The following is a 17493-nucleotide window of genomic DNA, read 5'->3' on the forward strand; positions in this document are numbered from 1 at the left end:
TATATCTTGAGATAATATGAGAGTTTGAGGTTGATGGTATTACCTACTCTATATGAGTTATCTTTGAGATTGGTCCCAACCCCCACATTATATATATGCATAAAAAAGCTAGAGGTTTCATCACTGTAAATATGCAAACGTGAGAGAGGGTTGAAGATAGGCCTTGTGAGTATCAGCATCAAACACCAGGATCACTTATCAATTCTATTTTATGCATTAAAAAAAATAAAAAAAAATTGCTTGGCCTGGGTTAGCTAGCCGTGACCCTACCTAGCAGTCAATTTGGACTTTAATAAACTTGATGAGTGTTGAAAATCAATTATATTATATGTGAAGAAAAAATAAAAAGTAAATCTTTGTCGAAGTATACTTGTGTAAAATAATTAAAAATGCTAGTGATAAATAATTATATGCCGAAATGTTTGCGTAAACTGAAATCAAAAGAATCATTTACTTATGGTCATTGGGCCGGATTTTAAATCTCGAAATATATGAAAGATAACTCTTGAACAATATATATTATACTTAAAACTTAAAAGTGAAATCAACTGAGAGATTAATTTGACATTGTTGGGCCCAAAAATAAGTGCTCCAGCCCAATCCATATAGAGTAAAAGTCAGCCCAGATGGCAAGGCTCTAGCCCAATTCAATGGAATGGTCTAAAGGGCCGAAAATCCAGTAAAGGCAAGTTGTTGCCCACCTCTCTCATAATAGAGAAGTGAAATAAGGAAGAGTAATGCTTTAGTTATCGAAAGGTACACCAAATTTATGCACCGAATAACATGATAAAATCTTGACCGTTGATTTATTATAAGTTAATATTAATCAATGGTCAGGATTTTGTCACGTCATTCAATGCACGAATTCGATATATAATTTTCGGTAACTCTATCATTTTCCAAAGAAAAAATGAGATATCGTATATAACTGCCCCATGACCCACAAATAATGTACCATGACCCCTAGGCGTAGGGTATTACAATTTTAAAGTGGCAATAAGAATCATCTTATTTTTATACCAATTATGATTAAAGTGGCAATAAGAATCATCTTATTTTAGGGTATTACAATTTTTACTCAAACCGGCAGAAAATATGAGAAGGTTAATTTATGCATATTTGTACCGATCATTTAATATTCTGAAGCTGATTTTATTACACTATTATACAACTTACTTTCAAACCCACTACTTCTAGATTGTTGTTGAATAATTGGGTTCACACGTGTATCTACTATGAAAATTTAATGTATATATTCATGTCTCATCGATTTTCATATTACTTTGCACCCACATAGAGTAACTTTATGGATCGTCAAAGTAATTTAGCTAAATTAAGGATAGTGTAGGTAAAACCGTAAAACTATTGGACCAATATTTACTGCACAAAAATAGAATTTTCAATGTTTTTAAATTTTGATGTTAAAAATTATAGATGTGGCATTACATAGTAGTATGAAAATAATTCGATCCTAAAAATTTGGTTATCCTATATATATATATATTACTTCTCATAAAAGAATTATCTCTAGATTCAATATGACCATATCATTCTTGACGCATCCATTGGCTAAGACCAAATCTTGAGCATGATTAAACATTAGAAGCATTAACGAATGTTCCCGATTAATGAATTACTTTATCAGCATAGTTCTCTATTATAATTGGCCCCTAAATTAACAGAATTTTTTTTTTTTCTAACAATATTTAATTAATTTAACTAACTACATAGAATGAGCCGACATACTTCAACTCATTTGGACCGCAAAAAGAATAATCAACCAGACGTGGTGGTTATAGATATCTTTCTAGACTTTGAACTACAAAGATGTGGTGGTGGTGGAACCCAATTTGGTACTAAATTTTATTTTGTTGGTCATGTTTTGACTCGAGACATAACTTTTCACGACCACTTTACATTTGACTGGTAGCTCTCCAAAAATCTCCCAGAGTATTTTAGTAGTTATTGTGCAAGAGTTTACAGCAAGCTCGGAGAAAGTGAAGCTCAAGGGATCGAGCTAAGCACAACAGGGTGAACTAAATGGACAACTGTCTCATAGATCACAGATAAGCCTTATCCCCTATAGCCAAGGAGATAAATTTGATATCAGATCATATTATTCCAGATTTAATGTGATTGGGCTAATCGTGAGATTAACTTCCTATAATTAAGCCACAATCTCTATAATCCCTCAAAGAACCCTTATCAAATTGTTGTATAAATACCCTTAGAAAACTCATTGCAAGGGGTTAGCAATTCTAAAAAGACTAGCCTTATTTTTATACTCAAAGCATCAATAAGATAACAATGTACGTAGGTTTAAGTTTGAACTTGCTAAACCACTTTAAAATTGTTTGTGTACTTTCTTTTTTTTTCTTTGCTAATTTTATTTAATCAGGCGCACATGCAATCTGATTCCACCAAGGTCAATCGGGTTTCGCTAATTGTTGCGTAAAATCGTAACGATAGTAGTGTTTATATTTTGATTCTCCAACTTGAAGTATATAAATAGAACTGATCATATAAACTTGAAGAAGAAAACTTTAAATAATATTTTGCATTCAATCTATTTTAGATTTAAAACACTAAATGGAAAAAGGGAAGAAATTGCACTAACTTTTGCCTTTAGAATGAGCTAGCCGAAGTTCACTTGAAGGGGCTGAACTACCTTTGGATGGCTTAATGGTTCGACAGGGACTCTTAGATGTTTTACTCAAGAGGTCCTGAGTTTGAGTCAATAATTTGTTGTTAATAGGGATATTTACTAAAGCTTTTACTTAACCAGTAATTCCAAGATCCCGAGAAATTAGTTAAGATACGCGTAAGCTAGTCTAAACACCCCTAATCATTAAAAAAAAAAAAAAAAAAAAAAAATTGTTGCGGCTGAACATCAATTGAAGTTCTATTTTGCCTTGGTGATAAAAATGAAGTTGGCAGGGATAAATAGTAAACTTGAGTGATGTCTGAGGATACAGCAGGGTGTATATGTAGGTGAATATGATAGAGGAAAATTTTCATGGGTTTTACTTGAGGTATTAATTGGTTTGTATAATTTGTATTTTTTGCTCACATTACAAGAATTAATTTTTCAAATTTTATCGAAATTTTCTCTAACTTTTGCTCTATTCTCCTTTTATCCAAACAACCAAATACCATTAATTTAAACTTCATTAAAATTTCTAGCACGAATATGTATTGTTCTTTTGACCTAGATAAAATGCAATCATCAACATGATGAAACTGAAACTTATTATATAAAATAAAAATTATCCTAGTATAGGTTGGATGCAATTTTTGCTCTGAAAATTACAAGCATGATCAAAATCATTTCATTTCTAGCTCACAGTTTCTTTGGAATGATCAAGAAAAAAAAAAAGAAGGGGTTTATTAGAGTCTCTGACCCAGAGATTACTTAATCTCCTCTTTCTAAAATTCAACGAGTGGAATTCTGATTAGATTCTTCAGTTGGTTTTAGAAGCCATCGATTTATACGATTGGATGCTTTGTTTACCTATAAAGGACAAAACACATTTATTTGTATTAGTACATTTCTCATTGTATTTGAATTAAACAAAATCTATTATACACAAAATTCATCTGAAATATTAAAAAATTTAGTGCAAAACACATATTTCGCTCTTGCTACTTTTACAAAATTGTTTCTTTCTAGCTCTTACATATAATCATTATTCCAAACAATATTTTCAAACTTTTGAAAAATAAAATTCTATTTTTCCAAAAGTAAAATTCCAAATATTGTAACTAATACAAACTAGCTATGTTTTATTTTTCTTTTGGGTTTATTTTATTCACCCCTTGAGATAGCTAAAATTATTAAATGCTCTCTTATATTACCAAAAACTCCTTAAAATATCATAAAAACCCCCTAAATATGTCCCAAAAAAAAAAAAAAAAAAACCCTCTAAACAAGGAGTTATTTGATAGTTTCTAATAATTACTAGGACATTTTTTATTGAGTAAATGACTTTTTCCCACCCAAATAATAGTTTAATGACACTTTCTCATTCACGGACTTTTAAAATACTACTTTATTACTCAAATTTATATTATAACGGTGAATAGAGAACAAACTTGGTTCAGACTATTAAGGCTTTTGAAGAGAGGAGATCGATGAGTCTTTTAATGGTGGAAGATTGGATTTTGGTGGTTAGGATTGATCGAAATTAAACTCTAATCGCTCTATTGTCGGAAATTTGCAGGGTCGGGGGGAGTATGATTTGAGGAGTTTTTATGAGTGATGATGGGAAAAGAGAATGGTGGTAGTATAGGGTCCCAACGATGCCTGAATCAGAAATGAGATATAAATTTGTATAATAAAATGATATTTTAAAAGTTTGTGGGTAAGAAATTGTCATTAAGTATTATTTGGATAGGAAAAAGTCGTTAACTCTTTTTAATTCAAGTATTTCTCAGTGGACATATGAAATGAATACTTTCCTTCCTAATCCTACCCATTTTCTTTTCAGAAAAAAATGAAACAAAGTTTTCTACAAATTTTGGTATCATGAGCCAGAACATATATAGGAGCAAAATCAAAGGCAGGCAAAAATGGTATTCTCTAATTATCATGGTCTCATTAGCAAGCATGCAATATACATTTACCTGGTCATCCCAATCTGTCCTCCAAACTACGTAGGAAAGAATAACTGTTTGCAATCCCACGCCGGCCAATAATCCAACCCACAGACCCTGTCAGTAAAATATAATAAATTAAAGTTTATACAAACCAATTGGTTCAATCAATATATCAACACTAAAAACTATATAATAAAATTGGTACCTTAATTCCGAGATTGGCCACATATCCAAGCACACATCCTACTGGAATTCCAACCACATAATAACTTCCCAAGTTAATATATGCAACCACACTTTGAAAGCCAGCACCTATAGCTACACCTGAATACAATATAATATATGACATCAAGCCTTAAATTTATTTCCAAAATTTTAATTATTTTGGCGATCAAAATACTTGCCTGTAAGAACTGGCTGAATACTGTTAAGCAAAAGTGAGAAAGCAAGAAAAACAGATAGATCCGATACCGCTTCTGCAACTTCCTCGCTACTAGTAAACAAGTATGAAAGTTGACGACCGAAGGCCAAGCACAGAACAAAAAATATCACTCCAAAAAATGTTGAGGTGAACATTATAACTTTAATCGAAAATTTTGCTGCTTTAGAGTTTCCACTTCCCAGCTCATTTGATACCCTCACACTATAGAAAACAGTTGCGGAACCAGAAAATTATTTTTGAGAAGACTAATAATTGAAGTGAAATGGATATAACACTTAGAATGAAATGGTATCTATTAAACCAATTGGACGTACCATGAAGCACCAAGGAAGCCGAGGCAGATCATAAATTGAAGTGCACTCACATTGAGGCTGCAAAACAGAGAAAATAACTTTAAAATAGTAAATATTTCACATTATTAGCAAACAACATAAAAATGAGTTAAATATTATCATTCTTACCAAATAGAGAAAGCAGATATAGCGACAGTAGCATTTTTTAAGTAACCAGCCAATAAGACGAGGACTGAATTGTACCAAAGCTCCAAGCTGTCGGCACAAAATGGCCACAGTTAGATAGCTCCTGATAATTCTCTCCACAGAAAGACTTTATTCCCCTAAGGTCCAGTACTTTCAAATACCAGGATTTATCCCCCTTCAATTTTACAAACGTTTACATAATTGACTAAGTGAGAGGATTTTCCATAATATCCTTCAAAAAAAAAAAAAACTAGCTTACCAGAGCATCACACCAGATGATATGGAGAGCTTTATAACAGGAAATATATCAGCGAAGGCAGCCATAGTGAATCCTTTCCAAGAATTTGGACACCAACCACCCCAAATATACGCAAACTCTCCAATAACCACAAACCAAGCTGATATATTGAGTGAGCCCATTGCACCAGCAACCCCTAACCCAAGTTTGCTCACAAAAGTCCACGATAAAAGCAGATGAAGTAGAAATGAAATAGTCGAAAGCCACCCAATTACCATGTTCTTGAGTTGTGCTTGTAAAAACATTTGGATGGTCAAACCAAATACAAAGTTATAGACAAAAGGAATCAACCATAAAGATATGACACCGCTGGCTTCTGCTATTTCTTCATTCTGGCCAAGAATTTTTAAAATTGGCGTCGTGAAAATGAAGATTGGTAGCAATATTGTAGCAGTTACACCATCAACTATCCATGATCTTTGCAAGTAAATTCCCATCATGTGGTAATGCCCTGCTCCAAATGCTTGTCCACATAATGTTTCTGTCGCACTTGACATTCCCAGCTTCCAAAATTAAAGAGAAATTAATTTAAAGGTTGTTTCTTTCAATGTAATTTTATTTGTTAAATTATAGAAGGAGCATAGTGATTACCAGTATTCCATTGACAAAACGCAGAAGAATGCTTTGAACAAGTGCATATGCAGCAAGATCTATTTCATCAACATGTCCAAGAAAACTTTGTGTCACCACAATAAGTCCAAAACTTGTCACTCTTGAAAGTATTGAAGGAAATGCAATCCGCCATAGGAGCTTCGATTCCCTCCAAATCCTGCTTTTTAGATCACTGCTACTATTTTCTACCGATACCAGAAGCCTCTCTTCCACTCCATTATCCATGATTAATCTAAAACATAAAAAATTATAAGCCTAAAATACTCATGTATATTGTATAGTTAACATTGGAAACCATGTATGATGATAAAAATAAATCTTTTACTGTCACATGAAAGTATAGGACATACTAATAATGTCTACAATTTAAGAAACAACTGCTAAAAAGAAAGAAAAAAAATGGACTATTAAAGATAAATTAGTGCTGCGCAGAATTAGACTCTTAAGTAACTTCGGTATTATGGAATATTTTAGTAACGTCTCTGTCAGCAATATTATAAATTTATAGTCCCTCGTATTTGCTAATGTAGCAGGGACTAAAATGTTACTAAAAAATCTGCAAGACTACAATTAATTTAGCCAAACCTTATGGACGAACCGTGAATTTCCCCTGTATTTTTAATTTAATATTTAAGCTTAATTTTTAAAAGTCGAACTTCTATAGTAATATCTTTTCTTTCCTACAAATTAAATTTCTACTTTTAATGTATTAATTACGGGACATTATCAATAACTTTTTAGTTTGGGGGCCAAAATAACTTCCATGCATGAGGCGGCTGAAGAAACAATTACGAAGCTATTTTAATGGCAGCCAAAGTGTTAATTTCAGAAGCTGAAGTCAGCCAAAAGTAAGAAAACTGAATTTACAAGGACTTCATTTATAATATTTTTTTTATTTTTTATTTTTTTTAAAAAAAAATGAAAAAGAAATTTGATGTGGCCTGGTGTGGCTAGCTCTGCCCCTACCTAACAGTCAATTTTAACATTGATAAAGTTCAACATATTCGTCGAAAAAGAATATATTGGAAGTTAAATAATAATAATAATAATTTAAAATATCAGATTATATGAAGGAGAAATCTTGAATAATACAATGAAATAACCAAAGAGATTAAACACAACATGAAATATGAGAAGGTTGTTTTATTAGACTATCATAATAACTTATTTTCATACACCCAACTAAGCAATTTCTAAACCCCCAAAGGTTTGGTTTAGTGGGAGGGAGCTCCTTCAACCTTGACAAAGTCTCCCTTGTGATGGAGCGTTTGTGGGCGGAATAAGGTTGAATAATTTGGTGGACAAGTGTATCTGCCGACTGCCGTTCCTAGAAAATTTAATGGGCACAGCCTGTTTCCCCTTTCAAACCTATTTTCAGACTATCCTTTGCGGCTACATACAACTTTAGAGACCATCAAAAGTATTTTTTGAAATGAGGATATTTCTAAAGAGGGTAGGTAGAACTAGTGGAAGATATAAAATGTCATATTTATCACACAAAAATAGATTTTACAATGTTTCTATGTCATTTTTGCAAGTTTGATGTTGCATATTATAGATGTGCATTTCATACTAATACTATAAAACAATTCGATCTTAAAAATATGGTTATTCTAATATATAGATATATATAGTGTTTCTCATAAAGAATTATCTCAAGGAATCAAGACCATCGTTCTTGAAGCACCCATTGATTAAATGCGAATCTCTAGCATTTACCAATGTTCTCGTAGCTACGCTACATTAATTGAACGTTTTGCTAACAATATTTGAACTCATTTGGACCGCAAATAAATAAATCTACTAGACGTGGCATTGGTAGATCCTCTAAACTTTGAAGTTTGAACTATAAAGATGTGGTGGAACCCAATTTGGTATTAATTTTTCATTATGTTTTGACAGGAGCAGACTTATGAAATAGTGCGCTTATTGGGAAATGATAAATAGAGGTGTGACCTAACTTTCAACCAACACTTAATATATATTTGACTGGTAGCTAGAGGGAAGTAAAGCTCAACTGATACTGTCTGCCTGAATTTTTAATTTAATAATGTGGTTTTCCAGCTTGAACTTTTATGTTCTCTCTTCTAGGTAGCTTTACTTTAATTTCAAAGAAATCTTTAGTTCAGTTAAAATAGATATCATTTATGCAGTACTGGATTGAAATCATATACATGGAAGAAGAAAACTTTCAGTAATATTATATTGGATTCAATCTACTTTATTCTATGCATAAAAGACTATATGAAAGAAAAAACAAAGTTCATATGAAAGAAAGGAAGAAGTTAACTCACTGTTGCCTTTCGAATGAGCTGAAGTTCAGTTGTTGATGAGGCTGAAGGTACGTATGAGACTTCTCCACTTGGTGAAAAAATGTAGTTCTCAGAGGTAAGTAATATCAGTCATGCATGAGGCGTATATATAGGTGAAAGAAGTACAAAGCATTCAAAACTAGGGGAAACACTAGTGTGTGACGTGTTGCTCCCTGCGCTAATATATAATTTCCACCTTGGCACATCTTGACTGTTCATTTTGCTTTAATCAAAAGACACAAACTTGTGTCAAAAGAGAAGGGTTAAGATTCAATGTAACTTGCACATTTAATGCACTTGGAAATTAACACAATTTATATTTAATCTCAACCATTCAAAGGATTTAATCTAACGGCTCAAAAATTGTGTGTATGTATGTGTAAAGAGGGTTCGACAACCTCTATTTTCTATATAAGTTTGTGTCCCTTAAATTAAAGCAAAATTAATGGTCGAGGTTAGGGGTTTCAGTTGAGCCGAGCGGCTTGCTTGCTAAGTCAAGCCGAGCTCGAGCTCCTTAATACTCTACTCGACCAACTCGCAAGCTTGAATCTCGGAATTATTTTATATGCTTGTTTTCCGTTGCTCTTCTTTGGCAATCGACATGTTCTTTTATAAAGCATTCAAATCTAATGGAAACACTAGTTTGTGACGTGTTGGTCCCTTCTATATGTGTGTGTGTGAATCCAGAGTCCCTTTTTTTTTTTTTTTTTTTTGATAAAAATTTTAACACAATCTTTTAGCGGTTAGATTAAAGCTTTTGAATATTGAGATTACATCTTAATAATATTACATCCAAAGTGCATTACTTATTTGTCTTTAAAATAATTTTTTGATATTTTACGAATTGAAATGATTGAAGATGACAGTATAGGAGAATTATATTTCTCTAAAACTAATATACAAATATATATATATAACTATAAAAAATAGTCAGCTTAGTAAATCATTTAACAATTTTTTCAATAGCTTGATGCCAACTCTAGAAATATCAAAGTTAAAAACATTCATCGATAGAAATTATGTAAATAATATCTATTTTGTTGATATTTGGGCAAGTACCGGGAAGATAATACTTTTGTTTTATAAAAAGACGTTGAAAGAATGACAATATGAGTAAGCATTACATGAATGTTAGTGTTAGTCAATTTGAAGATAGGGCGTAGGGTCTACGCCTCATCACCGCCACTGTCGATGGCCTTCTCGGTCATTTGTTCTAGGACTCATTTTGTGATGAAGCATAATTCTAGGCCGATTCTTTTATGAAATCAAGAAAAGAGATTGGTGATGGCTTGGGGTCTATAGCCCAATCCTTGAGGTGTGTGAGAAAATCGAGGGGACACTCAGGTGGTCGGGTTCCGGTTTTGAATGATATGGAGGTGGCTGGTGGGGATTCTCTTATGGAAGAGAAGAATGGTGGAAAAGGTAAGGAATGTGCCTGTGTGGAGGGTAATTCGCAAGAAATGATTCTTCTTGTTGATTTGATGGTGAATAGGAATGCTCATGTGGTGAGTTTGTCAAGTGATGATGGCTTGGGTAATCATAGCAATGTTGTAGAGATGATTCGAAACATTCTAGGATTGTTGTGGTTTTGTCGACTTCAAGTAGTGGGTCAAGGCTTGGAGGTTTAAAGAGCAAGTCGGCTCCAAACTCAGATGAAGATAGTGGTCGTGACCATTCGAGAAGTCCTCTAGTGAGGAAGTTAGGCTCCACCAAAGTTGTCTTTGCTCGGCTAGCAAATGGTGGGATTGAAATCATAAAGGGAAAGGATTTTCTTAGAGTTGCCAAGGAGAGGGGAGAGGTTTCATTTGGGAATGTTGGTTTTGGACTTAGGGATTTAAGTTGTATTGAGCCATGGGCTTGGTGAGGATGCAACCAATTTAAAAGCTAATGGGTTTATTTTAAGGGGTGGTGGGTTGGAGGGCTCCAAGTTGGTGGGCTTATCTAGTAATTGTAGTCGAGGTAATGGGTTGGGTGATTTAAGTTCTTCAAGGGTTGGTTTTGGAGGAGTCCATGATTTTGGCAATAAAGTTTCTGGAGCTAATAGCTCGATGTTTCTAAATGATCCCAAAGAGATTGCTACTTCACCAAAGCAATCTTCTGATGTTAGTATTATGGAAATAGAAAAACGAGTTTATGGGAATTTTGAGAATTGAAATCAGTCGGGGGCAAATATGGCTTGGGAGAGTATTCATTGATCAAATTGGATTTTTTTGAGCCAACTATTGAGCAAGATGTTGTCTCTACTACCTACCTTATGCTTTAAGTGGCTTTGGAAGTTAGGAAAAAATGGGAATCTTTCCTTGTAGGATCGTTCATAGTGAAAAAGCCTCATTTCCACGTTGTCCAATTTTTCGCAATAAAGATGTGGCAAAAGTATGGATTCAAGGAAGTGATGTCAAATGATAAAGGTTTTTCCTTCTTTAAAATTGAAGATGAAATGGGTATGATTTAGTATTTAGAGGATGGGTTATGGTTGTTCCAGAATAAACCTATCTTGCTCCAAAAGTGGCATCCCGATATGGAGCTAAATAAGGTGTCCCCAAGATTCATCCCGCCGTGTATGAAATTTTATGATATTCCCTTAGAAATGGGGAGTTTGCCTAGTCTTACCTATATTGCGAGTACGATGGGTAAACAATTGGCTTTAGACAAGATCACTGAATACACTTGTTGAGATAACTTGGGTTGTATTGGTTTTGCCAATATCTTAATTGAACTTGATGTAGCTAGGAAGTTGACAGAAGTGGTTAGGGTTCGTATGCCTACAGAGGATATCGATGAGCGTAAACTTATGATTGCTAGAGTGGATTATCATGGGAAACCTTCCTAGTATGGGATGTGTAGGGTGTTTAGCCATAAGGATGAAGGATGCCTGCAACAACTGAGGTCGATGGAACAAGATAAATTGGTGAAGCTAGGGAATATTTCCGAAGGAGTCAATGAAGGTTTCGAAAAAGTATCCAAAAAAGATAGAGGTAAGAAAGTCGTTGTGTCCCTTGTCTATTCCAAAGGTCATTTTGATCCTAGGAAAAAAGATGGAACCTTACAATGAGAATCCTCAGGCCTCAGTTTCACTACCTTTCCTTTTGAAATAGTGGTGAGTAATAGGAAAGATGGGTCTATAATGGAATCAAGGAATTAGAATGGGAAACTTGTTTCAATGTCTTGCTGCCGAGCCAGATAATGAGAATGGAGATGCCATCCAAGGTATGAATTGAGACATCCGACATCACTTGGGAAGGAGAGGGTTTGTTGGATAAATAGCAAGGAATCCAAATAACAGGGAAATCCCTCAAATGTCAAGACGTTTTTTCTGCTTGAGTAAGGTCTCTTAGGCCTGAAAACAAAACCGTGAAGGGCTGGGCTTCAGAGTCGGGCAACCCAAGCTGCCAAAGCGAACAATATCTTAACAGTGTTAGGCTGACAGTGGGCCAGAGTGTTACAATTGGTATTAGAATCAATCCCAATTAGAAGTGTGCGGATAGTCAAGAGGCCTTACTTAGCCCAAAAGAGATCACAACGAGGACACTAGATCTTAAAGGGAGAGAATGAGAAATCCTATATCGATTGGGAAGAAGAGGGCTGAGCTGGTCAAATACCAAGGAAATCCCCCAAATGTCAAAACACTTTTTAGGCTTGAGCAAGAGTTCTTGGGCTTGAAAACAAAACAATGAGGGGCTAGACTTTGAAGTCAAGCAACCCAGACTACCAAAGTAGACAATATCTTGTCAATGTTGGGCTGGTAGTGGGTCGGGGTGTTACATGAAAATTCATGTTGATCTTAGTATGAAGTAGATCATGAAATAGATAAAGATGGTTATGATTTTTAATCAGATTCCACTCATATGGCTCAAGTAATTTTTCCGAACGATGGTGTTGTCAAGCTTGCTAAAGTGAATGACCAATGAAGGGGTCTAGCTATCCTCCAACCACCCTCTAGTTCCCATGTTTAATTTAGCTTGTTGGACCATAATGGGCCTTAATCAACCCATCAAACAGAAGGAAGTTAAAGTGTTTATGAAAGAGAAAAGACTTTCCTTATGTTCTTTGTTGAAGACCTGAGTGACAGGTCCTAATGTTAACCGTGTTTTTGATAGTGTGTTTAGGGGTTGGAAATGGATCTCGAATGTTGCTATGGGGTCAAGAGGGTAGAGTTGTTATTGGGTAAGACCCGTTGATCTATTGTGCTACTCCTTTGGGGATGTCTGACCAAGTCATTCATTGCTTCGTTTAGGAGGTTAACAAAGGTATTAGTTTCAATGCTTCTTTTTTGTATGTTGAAAATGATGCTATAGGCAGGAGAGAGCTTTCGGATAACCTACGGCAACATAAACTTAGGGTTGGAAATTCTCCGTGGCTTGTGCTTGGGGACTTCAATGTTACCTTATTTTCGAGTGAGACGTTATGGGGCAACAATAATGTTTCGAATGACATGATCAATTTCAGAGTGTGTTAATGACCTTGAAGTTGGAGACATAAGTCATTCCGACATTTTGTACACTTGGAATGGTAAATGCATGGGGACAATAGTGTTCTAAAAAAGCTTGATCAGATATTGGGCAATGGCTCCTTTTCCATCAGCTTCCCTCGATCAAGTTATGTTTTCTAGCTCTTGGATATTAGTGATCACAGCCTATTGGTAACGTCTTTTCCTCATCTTTGTTTGGCTAAGCCCCGTCTTTTTAAAATTTTTAACTTTCTTACTCTTAAGGAGGAGTTCTCAATTATTGTTAAGAAATCTGGGAGAAAGAGGTGTGTAGGGTGCCCATGTTCTCTGTTGTTAGTAAACCGAAGTCTCTTAAGCCTTTTCTAAGAGACCTGAATTGAAAGTAAGGTAATTTTACTAGGAAAGTTAAGATTCTTAGAAAGGAGGTTGAGTTGATCCAAGGTGCTTCAGATCGGGATCCTTTCAATAAAGAGCTCTGGGACCAAGAAGTTGTTTTCCCAAGGGCATTCAGACTAGCCCTCCTTGATGAAGAAAGATTCCTAAAGCAAAAATCTACGACTCTTTAGCTTAGTGTGGGAGACCAAAATTATACTTCTATAAGTCTTTTCATTCTTCTCAAAATATCAGGTTGATTGACAGTATTATGACATATTCGAGGGAGTTAATGGAGAAAGGGGATATAGAATTGGCTTTTGTGAATTACCCCAAGAAATTGCTTGGTACGACTTCCCTTATCTCTTATGTTGAGGGTTGGCAGGATCTTCTTGATAGTTAGATCTTGGTGGCCAATTGTTTTAGTATAGTTTGGTTGACCTCTACTGAGGAGGTTAAGAGTGTTATTTTTTCTATTAGGGATGATAAAGCTGTAGGTCTGAACGGTTTCTCTGCAAAAAAAAAATTAAAGAGGTTCGGATATTGTAGGTAGTAAAGTTTATGAAGTTATGATTGATTTTTTCAGCTATGGTAGAATGCTCAGAGAAGTTAATGCCACTATCATCGCTTTAGTACCAAAAAAAGATGTTCCCTCTTTGGTGGGTGACTACTAGCTCATCTCTTGCTACAATGTAGTGTATAAATGAATTTATAAAATTATTGCTGCTAGATCAAGGATAACCTTGAAGATGTCGTTGATCAGACTCAATTAGCCTTTATCTCTGGTTAAAGAATAAGTGAAAATATTATGCTTACCCATGAGATTTTTCGTAATTATCACAAAAACTCTAGGGCTGCCCAATATGCCTTCAAGTTGGATATTTAGAAAGCCTACGATCCTGTTGATTGGGATTTTCTCCTTAGTTTTCAAATGTTTGGCTTTCTTAGCCAAATGATTCATTGGATTCGAGAGTATGTGACCACCACTTCCTTTTCGATGGCTGTTAATTGTGAGCTCCATGGCTTTTTCCCTGCAAAGAGAGGTCTTAGACAAGGTGATCCTTTATCCTCTTACCTGTTCATTCTCGTTATGCAAGTTCTTTCCTTGATTATTCATAAGAAGATTGAAGAGAATGATGGCTTTAAATTCCATTATTGTTGTAAAAAGCAAGAGATAAGCCATTTGTGCTTTGCAGATGGCATTTTTTTTTTTTTTTTTTTTTTTTTGCCATGGTGACTCCCTCTCGATTAAGGTTCTGAAAGATGCTTTCACGGACTTTGCCCGTGTCTTAGGTTTACATCCTTATCCTTTGAAGAGTGATATGTTTATGTGTCATGTCACAGAGGAGAATTGTTTGAGAATCAACGACATTATGGGTTTCTTGGAGGTTGTCTTCCTCTTAAGTACCTTGGGATCCCATTGATCACGTCAAGGCTTAGGCATAGTGACTGTATAACTCTCATGGATATGGTGGAAAAAAGGTTGAACTCATGGAAAAATAGATATATTTCCTCTATCGGTTGGGTGCGGTTGGTGATTTATGTGCTCTCCTCCATGCAAGTCTACTTAATATCGATCTTCCTTCTCCTAAGTTCAGTGACCAAAGCTATAGAGAGTTTGCTTAAGGGCTTCCTCTAGTCAAGCTATGACCTCGTGAGGGGTAAGGTTAAAGTGGCATGGAAAGATGCTTGCCTTCCTAAATCTAAGGATGGTTGGGGCATTCGCCCCTTGAAGGTGTGGAATGTGTCTCTTATGTCCAATCAATCACCTTTGGAGTGTTGTCTCAAGTAAGAGCTCGCTGTGGGTAAAATGGATCCATACCTTTAGGCTCTGTGGTAGGGATTTTTGGGGCATTAGAATCCTGTGGGATGCTAGTTGGAGTTTGAGGAAACTCCTTAAGATGAGAGATAAAGTCTGTTATCATATTGGGTTCAATTTGGGTAATGGTAACTCTAGCTCACTTTGGCATGATTCTTAGCATCCTTTGGGCCCGCTTGATAAAATTATCCCGGATAGAACTAGGTATGAATCGAGATTGTGTCACAAAGTAAAGTTAGCAAGATCATTATTAATAATCAATGGGCTTGGCAAGAAGTTATCATGACTCGTCTTCCTCAAATCATTAGTCAAGTGCCATGTATTTCCCTTTCTACTAATAGAGATCTGTTGGTTTGGAAGACTAAAGAAGGTAAAGATGTTAAGTTCTCTATTAAGCATACTTGGTTTGACTTGTCTCCAATTAATATCAAAGTCCCTTGAGTCCAACTCATTTGGTTTGGTAAGAGTATCCCACGACATTCGTTCATCTTGTGGTTAGTAGTTAAGGGTCAGTTACTTACGCAAGACCGGATGAGTAATTGGTTGGTCATTTTGAGCATGAGTTGCACTTTATGTAGTGGTGTTTTAGACTCTCACGATCACCTCTTTTTTGCCTGCCCCTTCACTTCAATCGTCTGGTAGAAGGTGCAAGTCGAGGGTAATTTCAAGGTTTTGTTAGGATATTGTGATAACACCATATCTTGGTGCATAGATAAATTTTGGGAAAAAAGTGTCAGATCTATCATAAATCGTCCTCTTCTAGTGGCAACTATTTATGGGATTTGGTAGGAGAGAAATCTTCGGTTGTTTAAAGGTTTTAGGAAGAGCCTCCATTTGGTTGTGAACCAAATTTTTGATGTTGTCAGGTTCAAACTGATTAGCCTTAGATTTAAGGATACTGAAAGGGTACATAAAGTTGCTGAGGAATGGGGCATTCCTAGGAGTTGCAATGTTGAGGCTATGGAAGAAATGGATGATTTGTTTTTATTGGAGTGTTGTCCTCTCCTGTTCTATCTCTTTGGTTGCTTTGATGCATTAGGGTTGGTGTGTCTTTGTCTGGGGGTTTGGCATGGGGTTGGTCTCATTGTTGCCCTTTGGCTAGGTGTGTTTTGGCTCGTGTTTGGTTTGTTGTCCTTTTTCCTTTTACTAGTTGTGTTTGATTGTTTCTGCACATCGGTTGGTTACTTTTGGAGTATGGGTGGGTTATTGCTTAGGCACGTAGCCATATACACAATTGTGGTTCAATAAAACCCACTTAACTTTTGGAAAAAAAAAAAAAAAAAGTCTTTATGTATTATGGAATTTACATTTTGGCCCCACAAAAGTTTGAATTAATTAACACTTTTTTACCTTTTTTCTCTTTTTCATTTCTTGTCCTCTCTTTCGTACTCTCTTATTCCTTTGGTTGGATTACTCAAGAAATGTTATTCCTTTAGAGGTTACAAGGTAAGATAATTTAGCTTTCTTAATTGATGAAAGATCATGAATTATAAGTTTTTGTTGAGTTTAATAAATGGGTTTGAAATTGGAAGATTAAGTTCCAGATTTTAATGTGGGTTTTAATTTAATATTATTTATGTTGATGTATGGGTTAATTAAGTGTTGTTTTAAGATGAATTTGATAAATTTTAGTTAGTTATTAAGTTAATTTTGAATGGATTTAAAGAACTGATGAAACCATAAGTTGTAGGGATTCGGGGATTTGATTTAACTTTGATATATTGGTTAATCGCTTGATATTTAGAGTTTGATTTGATGAGTTTTCATGGATTCATGAGTTGAATTTTATTGGGTTAGTATAAATTGAAAACCTAAGTTATAAGATTTGGGCCTTTTTTTTTTTTTTTTTGGTTTGCTTTCTTAGTTGATGAAAGATCATGAATATGTTTTCGTTGAATTTAATAAATGAGTTTGAAATTAAAAGATTAAATTCCTAGGTTTCAAAAAGCCTAAGTTGTAAGATTTGGGATTTCGATATATATCTTATTATAAATTTATCAACTTAAATATTTTGAACCCACTCACTAAAAATCCTAGCTACATCCCTTTACTGTTGGTCATGTTTTGGGGTCTAAAGAGGATCTGTTTTGGTTGGTTTCTACTATTGGTGTGTTGC

General features: G+C 34.9%; 1 protein-coding gene across 1 annotated transcript; it reads right to left on the minus strand.

The window, feature by feature from the left end:
- Positions 1 to 3231: 3231 nt before the first annotated feature.
- Positions 3232 to 8896, minus strand: LOC116145348 (protein DETOXIFICATION 24-like). Its single transcript, XM_031430800.1, has 9 exons — positions 8722 to 8896; positions 6407 to 6659; positions 5777 to 6318; positions 5500 to 5586; positions 5353 to 5409; positions 5001 to 5239; positions 4802 to 4920; positions 4624 to 4710; positions 3232 to 3511 (listed from the first exon to the last, which is right to left on the minus strand). Exons 2-9 carry the CDS (start codon positions 6650 to 6652, stop codon positions 3434 to 3436), a joined length of 1455 nt encoding a protein of 484 aa, XP_031286660.1. The 5' UTR covers positions 6653 to 6659; positions 8722 to 8896; the 3' UTR covers positions 3232 to 3433.
- Positions 8897 to 17493: the final 8597 nt, after the last annotated feature.

Source organism: Pistacia vera, unplaced genomic scaffold (genome assembly GCF_008641045.1).
Source record: "Pistacia vera cultivar Batoury unplaced genomic scaffold, PisVer_v2 Contig461, whole genome shotgun sequence".
Taxonomy (NCBI): domain Eukaryota; kingdom Viridiplantae; phylum Streptophyta; class Magnoliopsida; order Sapindales; family Anacardiaceae; genus Pistacia; species Pistacia vera.